We start from the raw sequence: 14971 nt of genomic DNA, 5'->3' as shown, positions 1-14971 counted from the left end.
TGACTAGAGCACCTTGCAGTACTGGACCTTTTCTCATGATAACCTCTGCAGAGAAAAGTTGTACTACTTGCATTTTTTCTTACCCATCATTCTCTAATTTACCTTGCAAATCCCAATTGTTGTCACAATATTGTAACCTTTTACTTTTATTTAGTTTGTCTTTTTGCAAACCTGTTTTAAAATAACTGTATATCCTAACTATTAAAGTAATGGAATCATTACTATATAAAACTGTGGTTTGGCTGTACTTGAAATACTGTGTGCAATTCTGGTCGCTTCATTCCAGGAAGGATGTCGAGGCTTCAGAAAGGATACAGAAGAAGTTTACCAGGATGTTTCCTGGTTGAGAGGGTGTGTTATGGGGCGAGATCAGGCAACTTGGATTGTTTTCTCCTGAGTGTCATAAGCAAAAAGGAGACCTGATAGAGGTTTATAGAATCATGAAGGGCATTGACAGGATAGGTAGGTAGAGGGCACACACGAGAAGACTTGATGGTTCAGGTGAAGAGGAGAAAATGTCAAGGAGATGTGGCGTAAAAATATTTTACACAGAATGGTGCATGCCTGGAACAAGCTGCAAGGTGCAGTGATGGATGCAGATATAATATTAGCATTTAAGAGGCTTCTAGATAGATATTCCTCCATCCCCTTCATGTGTCTATCAAGTGCAAGCAGTGGAGTTTAGTTTGATTTCAACATCGTGTTTCACATTGATATGTTGGCCAAAGGCTCCATGCTGAACTGTTCAATGTTCCATAATCTTCTGCTGATGACTTAGCAGCTTTTCGCAAGACAGGTGCTGACAAATTACATGATGAGAGATGGGAATTGTGTTGGTTGGGTTCTAGTTTGTGCTGGGCTGCAGGGGATTTGTGGCCATATCCTCCAGGAAGATAGAAACTGCAGGCGATGGTGGGAGTAAAAGCAGAGTCAGTCGAGAAGTTTGAAGGATATTTTGGTGCCCACACTACTTCATAGCCACCAAGTTGATGTCAATTTGTGATTCGTGGCAAAGAAGAGAAAACAATGGGATCACACAGAAAGAAAAGACAGATGGCCATAGACGTTAAAAGATAATAGAGAACTTTTTATAGACGAGAGGCCCATTCATGGAGTATTACCATAATTTAATGAATTAGGGTGATTGGATGCTCCCTAACAGTGCTGTCTGGTCTCTGACTGTTGTCCTTTGTTTCCTGTTCTTATTAGATATGCAAGTTTGCCTTGTGTAGGGGGATGGGCTTGATTATTAATGCTTTTTTTTCTCTTTTTCCTTTTTTTCCTTCTTCATTGTTTTGATATACTGGGTTTGATCTGAAGGGATACACACAATTTATCTTATGTATAATCAGGGTTTTATTTGAAATGTTGACATTTTTAAGTCTTTTATATTCTAGCAAATGCATTAGATCTATGTGTGTGTATTTTTTTTATTAAACTCATTGGAAATATTTTAAAAGAAAAAAGATAATGAAAGAGTTACAAGAGAGCAGGAGCTATTCCAGTTTTTGTGTTAATTTAAAATCTGTATCTATTGATGTTTTCACATTTTTGACTACCGGTAAATTTAAATATTGGCTTGGTAGTTACACATCTCCATGATCTGGTATACATTTTTGCCAAGCATGTGGTTGTCAATACTTATTGAATGACAGAATTAACAAACTAGTCTGCTAAATATTCACTTGGATAAACGATTTTGGTGTTATAATATTTGTCCTCACTTCAACAGGGTATTTCTGTAATTGCTCAAAAATGAATGTGTCATTTGGGCATGCGATTGAGTCATAGTTAACATCAAGGAAAATAGGCTCGGTAAGAAAGAAGCTGAGACACTGGATTGTGAGCTTCTGGAAACACATTACATGTATCTGAATGCCAAACAATATGGCAGCTGTGCTCAAAAATTCACCAGATGACAAAATTAATCTGCATTTGGAGGAAGAAGGAGGCTGAGAGTGCATTTGAAATTCTTTCACTTCATAGATATTTGTTAAAATAGTGCTGCATGTCAAATGCTGCCTCCTGTAACAATATTAATATTTGGGGAGAATTTATAAGATTTAGAGTAGGTTACATACATACACACATTTTAAAACAAGTCTTATTTGAAAGACTGAAAGCTTTGACCAGGCTGAACTTGGAACTCACAACCCATCTTCAAAACGGGGTTTCAAACAAGCTTTCCAGCTTGTCATGTTCCAGTACCTGCTACTGAACTATAACTGAATTCTCTCTCTCTCTCTCTCTCTCTCTGCTTGCAAAACCACATGACCACCTTAGAACAGCATTCAGACAGACAGCAGCTCCAGACCCAATCTTCTGAGTCCATTCATCTGTTGCTTTCCAAAACAATAATCCATTACTCCACAGCATGTCCAGTTATCACATGTGAAGTCTCTATAGGCATTCTTCAAAGTTTTTGCAAGGGCACTTGGAACCTGGACGTTTTGGCTTGAGCATTTTAAATGAGATCTGTTTTGAAGTGTTTGTAACTGTATGTGACCTAACTAAAAAAAACCCACAATCGATCTTGCAAAAAAAATCTATATACAATATAAAATATCACATAACCCGTCACAATGATTCTCTCTTTTTCTGTTAATTTTCCATTGCCCTAAGGATTCTAATATATTAACCCTATAATGTGCACTCGCACATTTCTCTTTGTCCTTTCTTCTTCTTTGGCTTGGCTTCGCGGACGAAGATTTATGGAGGGGGTAAAATGTCCACGTCAGCTGCAGGCTCGTTTGTGGCTGACCAGTCCGATGCGGGACAGGCAGACACGATTGCAGCGGTTGCAGGGGAAAATTGGTTGGTTGGGGTTGGGTGTTGGGTTTTTCCTCCTTTGCCTTTTGTCAGTGAGGTGGGCTCTGCGGTCTTCTTCAAAGGAGGTTGCTGCCCGCCAAACTGTGAGGTGCCAAGATGCACGGTTTGAGGCGTTATCAGCCCACTGGCGGTGGTCAATGTGGCAGGCACCAAGAGATTTCTTTAGGCAGTCCTTGTACCTTTTCTTTGGTGCACCTCTGTCACGGTGGCCAGTGGAGAGCTCGCCATATAACACGATCTTGGGAAGGCGATGGTCCTCCATTCTGGAGACGTGACCCATCCAGCGCAGCTGGATCTTCAGCAGCGTGGACTCGATGCTGTCGACCTCTGCCATCTCGAGTACTTCGACGTTAGGGATGTAAGCGCTCCAATGGATGTTGAGGATGGAGCGGAGACAACGCTGGTGGAAGCGTTCTAGGAGCCGTAGGTGGTGCCGGTAGAGGAACCATGATTCGGAGCCGAACAGGAGTGTGGGTATGACAACGGCTCTGTATACGCTTATCTTTGTGAGGTTTTTCAGTTGGTTGTTTTTCCAGACTCTTTTGTGTAGTCTTCCAAAGGCGCTATTTGCCTTGGCGAGTCTGTTGTCTATCTCATTGTCGATCCTTGCATCTGATGAAATGGTGCAGCCGAGATAGGTAAACTGGTTGACCGTTATAATTATAGAATAGCTCATGTTCATATCTGAGAGATTTGGTATGTCACTAAAGACTCTTGAAAATTTGTACAGGTGTACCTGGAGAGCATTCTGTCTGGTTGCATCACTGTCCGGTATGCCAATGACAAGACAAGAAAAAAAAACTCCATGTTAACTCAGCCTGTGACATCACAGGCACCAGACTTCACTCCATTGAGGACATCTACAAGATACGGTGTTTTAAGAAAGCAACATCTATACCACACAGGCCATGCCCTCTTCACACAGCTACCATCAGGGAGGAGGTACAGGAGCCTGAAAATGAGCACCCAGTGGCACAAGGACATCTTCCCCTCTGCTATCAGATTTCTGAATGGACAATGAATCACAAATGTGACAGAGTATAAATATGTCTTTGGGAGATAAATTGGGGCAGGTTTTTTAGAGTAGGTCACATACAAACACTTTAAAACACATCTTATTTAAAATATTGGAGCTCTGTTCATGCTAGACAGGCTGGCTCCAAGAGCCTTTGCAAAAGCTTTGGAGAGTGCCCAAGTGACTTCACTAATGGACTGTTGTTTACACAAAGGCAACAGATGAAAGAACTCAGAGCCGCAGGATGTCTGGAGTGGAACTTGCTGTTCTAAGAGGGTCATGTGGTTTTGCAAGCAGGGAGAGAAAAATAACCTTTTCTCTGAGAGAGAGAGGTAGGATTCAGTTCAGCAGCAGCTGGGTCTGGAACAGGACAAACTGGCAAGCTTGTGGAAAAAACCCATTTGGAAGAAGGGTTGTGAGTGCTTAGTTCAGCCTGGTCAAAGTCCTTGTACAAGAGGAGAGGACTGGCTGCCTAATGTTTCACTTGAAATAAGGGAAACAAAAAAGGAACTCTGTGGTGACCTGAAAGAAAGAAGTTATCATCTGGAAAACCCTGATGGAGCAAGTTTTTTCAACATGACATTGAAGTGGCTGGTTACAAGGAATCAGTTGTAGGTGTCCAGCGAACAACAAATCTCTCTCTGAAAACCGACAAGAACCTCCCTGAGCAGTAACCATTTACCTTTCAACCACGAAAGCCTAGTGAACTTCATAAATGTTCAATTCTGTGCACAGTTTAAGCATTCTCTGCAACCAGTGAAATGGGAGGAATGAGAAGTGAGATTGGACTGTGAATCAAAGAACTTTTTCTGAACTTACACACACATTACATGCATGTGTGTTTAGAATTAGAAGGGGGTTAAGTTGGGTTAGTTAAGTTATAGAGATAAATAAAAGTTTGATTCTGTTTTCAATTTTAAAGATAATTAAAAGCAACTTTTGTTTAATTAACCATTTGTCCAGGTGAATATCTATTGCTGCTGGGTTTTGGGGTCTTCTGGGCTCGTAACACAGACACTACCTTACATTCTACTATTTTCTTGCCCTATTTATTTATTTTGAAATTTAATTTATAGTAATATTTACACTTTAATACTGCCGCAAAATAACGCAGCATTGGTTTTTCTATCCCAGTTGAGTCTTTTTTCATCTTTCTCAAATATAAAAAAGAACTGGATAGTTAAGAGAAAGTTATGAAGTTAGTGTTCCATTTGTTTTTAGGATCAGCATTCTGGTTTCTCGGATTTTTAGTGAATCTGCATTCTGACCATATCCTCCGAAACCTACGAAAACCTGGTGAAACAGGATACAAAATCCCACGAGGTGAGTTATTTCAGAAAAATATCAATCAAGCCTTTCAGCTTTGATATATCTAAATAATTTATTTGAAAATATTTTAAAGGAGGAATGTTTGAATACATTTCTGGTGCCAACTTCTTTGGAGAAATAGTGGAATGGATGGGATATGCTGTAGCATCCTGGTCACTGCCAACTATGGCATTTGCTCTATTTGGATTTTTGTTTCTTTCATCTCGGGCTGCACAACATCATCGGTAGGTACAGTTTCCTGTCATTGTTATGTCTGCTGCTTAATTCAATAAGTCTTAAATGAATGAGGATAATAGGGAAGGCAGGAGCACATATTTTGTCTTTATTACATTATGTCTATAGAAGCACCACCTTCTGCTTGGTGAGGAGATGCAGCATGCATCTGAAATGATCTTCGTGTTTAGCTTGAAGTTGTCTATCATAATCCCCAATTATTTTTTCAGGAAGTAAACCTTTTTGGGGGGGGGGGGGGGCGGGAAATGTTGACCAGTATAATTAGGTAAAGCTTTCTAATACCAGATGACCACCAGCCCCATAATCCCAACTCAATATGTACCAAATCAAAACAGATATCCCAATCTTTATTGAAAAAACACTCAGCAGGTCAAACAATGCCTTTATGTAGCAAAGGTGAAGATACATCACCAACATTTTGGGTTAGACCCCTTCATCAAGGTGTGGGGGAACATGGGAGATAAGTTGGGGGGGTGGTGAGTCTAGTCTAGGTGGAGAGAGAAAGGAAGTAGGAATAGGAATAACTTACTTTCTTACTGCCACTGCTCTGGACCTAGCTGGCCTTGGCCTGCATCGAAACGCTCCTGTAGTACACCCGCTGCCAGATCCACGTGCTCAACCACCAGTTCCATGCTCATCTGGCCTCCATCAAGAACCATAAGCTTGCCTCCCTGGACACTGCAGCCTCTGTAACCCTCCAGGTGGATTCCCATCCCAGCCCCAGTCGCCCACCCTCCAGAACTCCCACCACCATGGCTGCTGACCCAGACTCAGACTCAGCTACTGCATACTGCAACCATAGAGCTCCCAATGCCATGGCCTCAGACCCAAGCCCAGGCCTTGACCACCCACACCACCACCCTATTCACTGGAGCTGCAGATGCCATCTCCTACCAGTATCCGGGCCCCAGTCACCGACCTGACAGAGCTCTAGAAGCCATGGCTGCCCACCCCAACCTGGATCCCACCCCAACCCAGGCTCCAACCTCCTATTCACTGCAGCTCCTGATGCCACCGCTGCCAACCCCAGCTTTGGACCTGCAGAAGACACTGGAACCTTTCACGCTGACTTGTCCCACTTGGCTCCCGACATTAACTATATCTGGTGTCCTGATCTCTCTATTGGATCCCACTTTACTAACCCCCACTCACTCCTCCTTCCCCAACCTCCCACTACTCCACCCCCATCTCCCCCTCTCCCTCCCCACCCTCCAACTACCAATCCTCTTTCTACCCCCCTCCCTTGGGCTACCCCTCTAAACCTTCTCTCCCCCTCTCTCCCTCCCCCATCCTCCCCCCATGCTCTTCCATAACCCCCTCCTCCCCCCTCAAATCTCTTCCACTTCCCTTCTCCATCCTCAGACCTCTCCAACCCTCCACCAACTCCCACTCTGATCCTTGCCTGGTTTTCACTATCCCCTCTGACCTTCCCCCCCTCGGAGGTGGAGTGCTCTATACTCAGCAGAGGTCTCGCCTTCATCCCTCTCCGCCCACACCTCAATGAGGTCCATGCATGCATCGATGCTGAACTCTTCTTCTGTAACCTTCACCTCCAGGCCCACTACTTTGGTCGCAACTCTCCAACACCACCCCCCCCCCCCAAGATCTTTTCTCCCACTTCAAGACCTCTTCCTTCTCCTGATCTCCTCCTCCTGGCCAGCTGCCCAGTCTGGACCTTTTTATCTCCAACCGTTGCTGGGACATCAACTGTCTCAACTTCATTACCCCCCCTCTCCTACTCCAACCTCACCACCTCAGAATGTTCGGCCCTCCACTGTCTCTGCAACAACCTCAACCTCACTATCAAAGCCACAGACAGGGTGGTGCAGTTGTAGTCTGGTGCACTGACCTCTACCTTGCTGAGGCCTGTCGACAGCTCTTAGACACCTCTTCCTATCAACCCCTCCCACAGGAACCCACCGTCACTCATCTAGCCACCAACACCATCTCTCACCTCATCGACTCTGGGCACATTCCCACCCCCCCCACCCCCCCCCCCCCAATGACCACCAAACTCATTGAATCCCATCCTCACACCACCCATTTCTACCTTCTACCCAAGATACATAAGCTTAACCATCTGGGTTAAGCCATTGTCTCTGCTTGCTCTTGCCCCATGGAACTAGTTTCATCCTATCTTGATTCCATATTTTATCCCCTTGTTCAATCCCTCCCCACTTACATTTCCAACACCTTGCACACCCTACACCTCCTCCAAAACATCAGATTCCCCGAAAAGGATCGCCTCATCTTCACAATGGATGTCCAATTCCTTTACACCTCCATTCCTCACACAAAAGGCCTCAAAGCACTTTGCTTTTTCCTGGACCTCAGACCTGAGCAGTCACCTTCCACCACCACCCTTCTCCTCCTGGTAGAATTTGTCCTTACCTTTAACAATTTTTCCTTTAACTCCTCCCACTACCTCCAGATTTAAGGAGTAACCATGGGTACCCACATGGGTCCCAGCTATGCCTGCCTGTTTCTGGAGCCAAATATGCTACAAACCTATACTGGTAAGATCCCCCAACTCTTCCTCTGGTACATCAACGACTCCATCAGGGCAGCCTCATGAACCCGTGATGAGCTCGTCAATTTCATAAATTTCGCAGCCAATTTCCACCCTGACCTCAAACTCACCTGGTCCATCTCTGATGATACTCTCCCTTTTCTGGATCTCTCTGTCTCCATCTCAGGAGACAGACTCTCCAATGACATTTATTACAAACCCTCTAACTCCCACAACTATCTGGACTAAATGTCCTCACTCTGTTCCCTGCAAGGACTCCATCCCCTTCTCTTAATTTCTCTGTCTCCGCTGCATATGCTCCCAAGTTGAGGTCTTCCAGTCCAGAGCCTCTGAAATGCGTGCCTTCTTCCACAAATGTGCCTTCCCCTCCACCACAAATAACTCGGCCCTCTCCTGTATCTCCTCAATTTCCTGCTCACCTTCCCCCGCCCCTAGAAACAATAAACACAGAATCCTCCTCATCCTCACCTACCACACCACCAACCTCTGCATCCAACACATTATCTGCTAGAATTCCCGGTACTTACTGCAGGACCCCACCACCAAATACATTTTTCCAACTCTTCCCCTGTCAGCTTTCTGTAGTGACCGCTCCCTTGTGCACTCTTTCCTTCCCACCCATCGCCCCACCCCCCCGGCACCTTCCGCTGTTGTCATAGGAGGTGTAATACCTGCACCCATACCTCCTTCCTCACCGCAGTTCAAGGTCCCAAACAGACCTTTCAGGTGAAGCAACACTTCACCTGTACCTCCAAAGAACTTATTTACAGCATCCGATATGCCCTCTGTGCACCTTCCCTACATCGGTGAGATCGGTCGCAGATTAGGAGATCACTTCGCCCAGCACCTCCTCTCTATCTGCAGCAAAAACAACCTTGGTGTAGCCAACCATTTCAATTCTGAGTCACACTCTCAAGCTGACATGTCTGTCCATGGCCTTTCACACTACCCCACCCAACCACCCGCAAATTGGAGGAACACCACCTAATTTTTCATTTGGGCACCCTCCAACCCCAGGGCATGAACATTGAGTTCACTGCATTCCACTAACAAGCTTACTTTTATTCCCCTCTACCCCTGCCCTTTAACTAGATATTTCAGTTCCTACTTCCTTTCTCTCTTCACCTAACCTAGACTCCTTCCCCCCACCCCCTGCAGTGACCCCCCTCCACCAATCTCCCACCCTCACCACTCCCCCCTTCCCCCTTTTGTTTGAACATCTCTCATGCTCCCCAACACCTTGATGAAGGGCTCTAGCCCAAAACGTTAGTGATGTATCTTCATCTTTGCTACATAAAGGCACTGTTTGACCTGCTGAGTTTCTCTAGCATTTGCATGTTTTTGCACTTAACCACAGTGTCAACAAAACCCCGTGTTTTACCTCCCAATCTTTATTAATCCTCACCTACCATGGCACAATCACCGCTTATGCACTAATTCCTTGGGACATTTATTTTCTTCTCAAATTCTCAGTGTTAACCAAAGCTGTTTTAAAGCCAGTTTTCCCACAATTTCAATCTTGCTGTTATTCAACATTATTAAGCTTGGCAATTTATCAATGTTTCTAAACTGCAAATCTATATCCTAAATTGTGTAATTCTTCAGCATGAATGTCATTTTGTAGAACCCTACAGTAGTTGCATTCAACTTAAATCTGTGTTGCTTTTTGCTTGGTATTCGTATTTCATTTTTATATCGTACTAATTTAGATTTGTGTTTGAACAAGAGTTCAGTAAATTTAAATTTTAGTAATTGTTTAAAACTGTGATTGCCATCTGAGGATGTGTAAACACTCCACAGGGGGCAGGGGTGCAAATATGAAATGAAAATTATGATAGCATTGTAACTAACTTGGTTTGGGAGATCATAATTTAAAAAAAACTAAATGCTAGTTCTCACAACGGTGGAACTGCTAACTGTCCTCTGAGATAACTGACATCATGAAAGGACAGGCACATAACATGACAAAACTACATTATTGGCAATATAAAATAAAAACAGAAAATGGTGTAACTGCTCAGCAAGTCAGGTCACATTTGTGGTAAGACCAACATACTTAACAAGTCGGAGATCTTTAATTAGAACTGAAAAGGATACAATAAAAAATTAAGTTTCTTGCCTTCTCTTCAGTTCTTTCAACTGTTTTCTGATCTAAAGCAACAACTCTGTTTCTCTTCCTACAAATGCAGCCTGAACATGGAACCATAGAATGTTACTGCACAAAAAACAGGCCTCTTCAACCCTTCTAGTTTGTGCTGACATTTGTTTTTGCCTAGTTCCACTGACCTGCACCCAGTCCAAGGCCATCCATACCTCTCTCATCCATGTACAGGTCCAAATTCTTCTTAAATGTTAAAGTTGAGCCAGCATTCACCAGCTCAGCTGGCAGCTTATTCCACACTCCCACCACTCTTTGTGTGAAGAAGTTTCCCCTCACGTTCCCCATAAACTTTTATTCCCTTTCTCTCTTAACCCATGTCCTCTGATTTGTATCTCACCTACCCTCAGTGGAAAATGCCTATCTACATTTACTGTATCCCCCTCATAATTTTAAATACCTCTATCAAATCTCCCCCCATTCTTCCATGCTTCAGAGAATAAAGTCCTAATCTATTTAACCTTTCCCTGTAACTAAGTTCCAGACATCCAAGCAACATCTTAGTAAATCTTCTCTGCACTCTTTCTATTTTATTGTTAGTTTTCCTGTAGTTAGGTGACCAAATGGCACACAGTACTCCAAATTAGGCCTCACCAGTGTCTTATACAACGTTACCATAACATCTCAGCTCCTACATTCAATACTTTGATTTATGAAGGGCAATATGCCAAAAGCTGTCTTTACAACTCTACATGTGACACCACTTTCAGGTAATTGTGTATCTATTCCCAGGTCCCTCTGTTCTGCCACACTCCTCAGTGCCCTACCATTCACCGTGTATATCCTTTCTTTGTTTGTCCTTCCAAAATGCAGCACCTCACAATTGACTGCACTTAATTCCATCTGCCATTTTTCAGTCCATTTTTCCAGCTGGACAAGATCCCTCTGCAATGTTTGAAAACTTTCTTCGATGTCCACAATGCGCAATCATCCACCTCCACTCTCGCTTTTCCTATCGAGCCAATGTCTAATCCAGTTCACTACTTCACCATGAATTTATAGCATCTGAACCTTCCTGACTAACCTCCCACATTAGACTTTGTCAAAGGTGTTACCAAAATCCATGCAGACGACATCCATCAACCTTTTCGGAAAAACTCTACAAGATTGGTTAAACCTGACCTACCACACACAAAGCCACGTTGACTATACCTAATCAGTTTCTGGCTATCCAAATAATTGTATATCTGATCTCTTAGATCACCTTCCAATAATTTATCTTCTACTAAAATCAGTTTTACTGACCTATAAATTTCCAGGGTTACTTTTGGTGGATTTTGAACAATGTGAGCTACAATGGAATCCTCTATCACCACACCTGTGGCTAAGGACATTTTAAATATTTCTGTAATTCCTACACTAACCTCCCTCAATCCCTCAAGGTCCAAGGGAATATCTTGTCAGGCCTTGGGGATTTATCCACCCTTATTTGCTTTAGACAGCAAGCACTTGCTCCTCTCTAAGCTGTATAGGTTCCATGACCTCACTGCTGTTTTCCTTTCTTCCCTAGACCCAGTACCAGTTTTCTGACTGAATACTGGAAGAAAAAAACACATTTAAGATCTCCCCAACCTCTTTTAGTTCTATAAAAAGTCAACCACTTTGATCTTCAAGGGGATCAATTTTGTCCCTTATTATCCTTTTGCTCTTAATATACCTGTATAAACCCTTGGGATTTTCCTTCACATTGTCTGCCAAAGCAAATTCCTTTATTTTTTTGAGCCTTCCTGATTTCTTTCTTGAGATTTTTCTTGCATTTTTTAAACTCCTCATATACCTCATTTGCTCCATGTTGCCTATATCTGGTATATACCTCTTCTTCTGAACCAGATCCCCAATATCCCTCAAAAACCAAGGTTCCCTATGCCTTCTAATCTTGCCTTTGATCCTGATGGGAACATACAAACTCTATATTCTCAAAATTTCACCTTTGAAGGTACTCCACTTACCTCACACATCCTTGCCTAAAAACAATTTATCCAAATCCACACATTCTAGATCCATTCATATTTCCTCAGAATTGGCCTTTCTCCAATTTAGAATCTCAACCTGAAGCCCAGACCTATCCTTCTCCATAATTAACTTGAAACTAATGGCATCATGATCATTGGACTCAAAGTGTTCCCCTCTGCATACTTCTGTCACCTGTCCTGTGTCATTCCCTAAAAGGAGAATCAGGATTACATCCTCTCTTGTTGGTAACTATATATTGATTTAGAAAACTTTCCTGAACACATTTGACAAACTCCAATCCATTCAGTATGGAGTCCAAGTCAATATGTGAAAAATTAAAATATCCTACTATCACAGTCTTGTTTTCTGCAGCTGTTTTCTATCTCTCTACAGATTTTCTCCTCCAATTCTCACTGACTATTAAACGGTCTATAATACAACTCCATGAGTGTGGTCATACCTTTCCTGTTCTTCAGCTTCACTCTTATAGCCTCAGTATACGAGCCCTCTGGTCTGTCTTGAGCACAGCTATGATATTTTCCATTTCATTCTCCCACCCTGGTTCTTTTTTTTGTTTCGAAACTTTATTAATTTTAGCATATGAAGAAAGTAAGTAATTCACGTACAGAAAAAATACAAATTAAAGTAATACAAGTACAAAGTAACATAGTTAATACAATACCAATCTCGGCATCTCCCCCTAACAACTAAAAACTAAGACTAAAAATCCCACCCTGGTTCTATTGGAGCTAAAGCAACAGAATCCCAGAACATTGAGCTAGCTGCCAGTCCTGCCCTTCCAGCAACCAAGTTTCACTAATGGCCACAATGTCATAATTCCAATGCCAACCCACACTCTTAAGCTTTCTGCCTTTCCTATAATAATCCTTGCATTGAAATAGATGCACTTTAGAAAATTTCCACCACATACAACCTGTTGACTTTTAACATGTAATTTTCACATCATCTTTTCCCCCCTCCACTCCTCTATCTGCTCTGGCACTCTGGTTCCCATCCCCCTGCAAATCTAGTTTAAACCCACCGGAGCAGCACTAGCAAACTTTCCCACAAGAATATTAGTCCCTCCAGTTCAGATGCAAACTGTCCTATTAGAACAGGTCCCACCTTCCCTGGAAGAAAACCCAATGATCCAGAAACCTGAAGACCTCCCTCCTGAACCATGTCTTTAGTCACATGTTAACCTGCATGATCCTCCTATTTCTAACAGCATGAGCACATGGCATGGGTAGCAATCCTGGAGATCCAGTCCTTCAAACTAGTGCCTAACTCCCTGAACTCTCCTCTGACTTGCTGAGTATTTTCAGCATTTCACTTTTTAAAATTTTAGGTCTGTAACATTAATTATTTATTTAGCAAGAACAGTATATCTGACCATGTGTGAACAAATGTAGCTTAATTCTAAAAAGTTGGGAAGAGCTGGACAAGACGCAAAGAAAAATAATGACAATATTGTCCAAATATTTTGAAATATTTACGATATTGGCACTGTAAGGAAAAATAATTAATTTTTTTTAATTGCAGATGGTATCTGGAAAAGTTTGAAGATTATCCAAAGACAAGAAAGATCTTAATACCTCTCTGCCTTTAGCCGTTTGTCATTATGTCACCTTGTCCCTCAGCATGGGTTTCTACGAATATGTACTTTAAAGAACTAATCATTGCATGTTGTTTCCTGGTATAGGCACTGAAAGTCATCTTTATTTATACAACATTATCTTTTGATTTCAAAACCAATCACATTAATACTTTTGAAATATAACAATGCACATTCAGGTTTATTTGAGGGTGTATACTGGTGTTGGTGTTGTGCAATTGCTTCGCAAAAAGAGGTGCAAGGCGCTCCTTCCATCTGATATCCTGCAGGTCACCATTGGTCTCCCAATCAAGTTCACGTGAAACCATGAATTGGAGATGGTAGATGATTTTACAAACAGATTCTACAAATTGGAATTTATGGTTCTAAAACTAAAAACACTGGGCAGATGAATCTGCTGATCAATGGCCAGGGTTACCTGTCCAGTATGGACACTGCAATTGAAGAAGGCAACGGGAGACCACTTCAGTATACATGAACTCAACATAGACTGTGGTCTCAGCTCAAAGATGGAGTCTTCACCAAAGGAGAACAAGGGAGGCAACAACTACAATTTGGGGTGGGGTGGGGGTGGTGGGGGTCAGAGATTGTGACATGATCGCCCACGCCAAATGGCAAGGTACCTGAATGAATGAAAAGTACAAGTTGATACATTGCCTAGCTCTAATGTCTAGAACAGGTATCAGTCTCAAAAATATAGCCAAACTGTGAGATTAGAAGAAATGTTTACACCTAAAAGGGTGGCAAACTTTAGGAATTCACCCCACCAGGAAGGCTACACACAAGAGGGAGATCAATTTTTTAAAATGGTATCAAGGAAAATAAGGGATGTGGAATTAGTGCAAGAATTAGCACAGAGATTTAAATAATTAGCCATTATCTTTTTGAATGGCTGACAGGTTCTCTTACCCTTCTATTATCTATTTCATACATGCATATTCTTTTTCCTGGTTTCAAGTAAAATACCCAAGCTTTTTTTTAACATAGCCACTTCATTCCGATATTTGCGGCTTTTTTACGCTATGCCTATTATGTAAAAAGCTCCAGCATGGAATTTGGGATGGAGGGGTCCTGGCTTTTTTCCAGCACCTGAATTAGTAGCAGTGCTGGAATGCTGTCTGCGTAAAAGGACAACTCAGGTATGTACTGAATTTACGGACAAAATGTAGGACAAGAACAATCTTTTTAATGATACCGCTCTCCTGCTCTCTCCCGGTGGCCAGCAATTATACAGAGAAGGTAAAAGGCAGATTCAATCTGGCACTTTGTGTTTAGCCCATCTCAGATATCTATGCATGCTCCCATAAA

General features: G+C 42.4%; 1 protein-coding gene across 1 annotated transcript in view; it reads left to right on the top strand.

Moving 5' to 3' along the window:
* srd5a1 (steroid-5-alpha-reductase, alpha polypeptide 1 (3-oxo-5 alpha-steroid delta 4-dehydrogenase alpha 1)) overlaps nt 1-14216 on the top strand; it is a 77854-nt gene extending 63638 nt beyond the window's left edge. Inside the window, exons 3-5 of the mRNA XM_069914190.1 lie at nt 5066-5167; nt 5247-5397; nt 13591-14216. Coding sequence (XP_069770291.1) covers nt 5066-5167; nt 5247-5397; nt 13591-13657 — 320 coding nt within the window. The 3' untranslated portion in view covers nt 13658-14216. The remainder of the gene's footprint in view (nt 1-5065; nt 5168-5246; nt 5398-13590) is intronic.
* The last annotated feature ends 755 nt before the right edge of the window (nt 14217-14971 follow it).

Source organism: Narcine bancroftii, chromosome 1 (assembly GCF_036971445.1).
Source record: "Narcine bancroftii isolate sNarBan1 chromosome 1, sNarBan1.hap1, whole genome shotgun sequence".
NCBI classification, from domain to species: domain Eukaryota; kingdom Metazoa; phylum Chordata; class Chondrichthyes; order Torpediniformes; family Narcinidae; genus Narcine; species Narcine bancroftii.
Note: the sequence above shows the minus strand (reverse complement) of the source record. Positions and strands in the feature narration are given on the sequence as shown.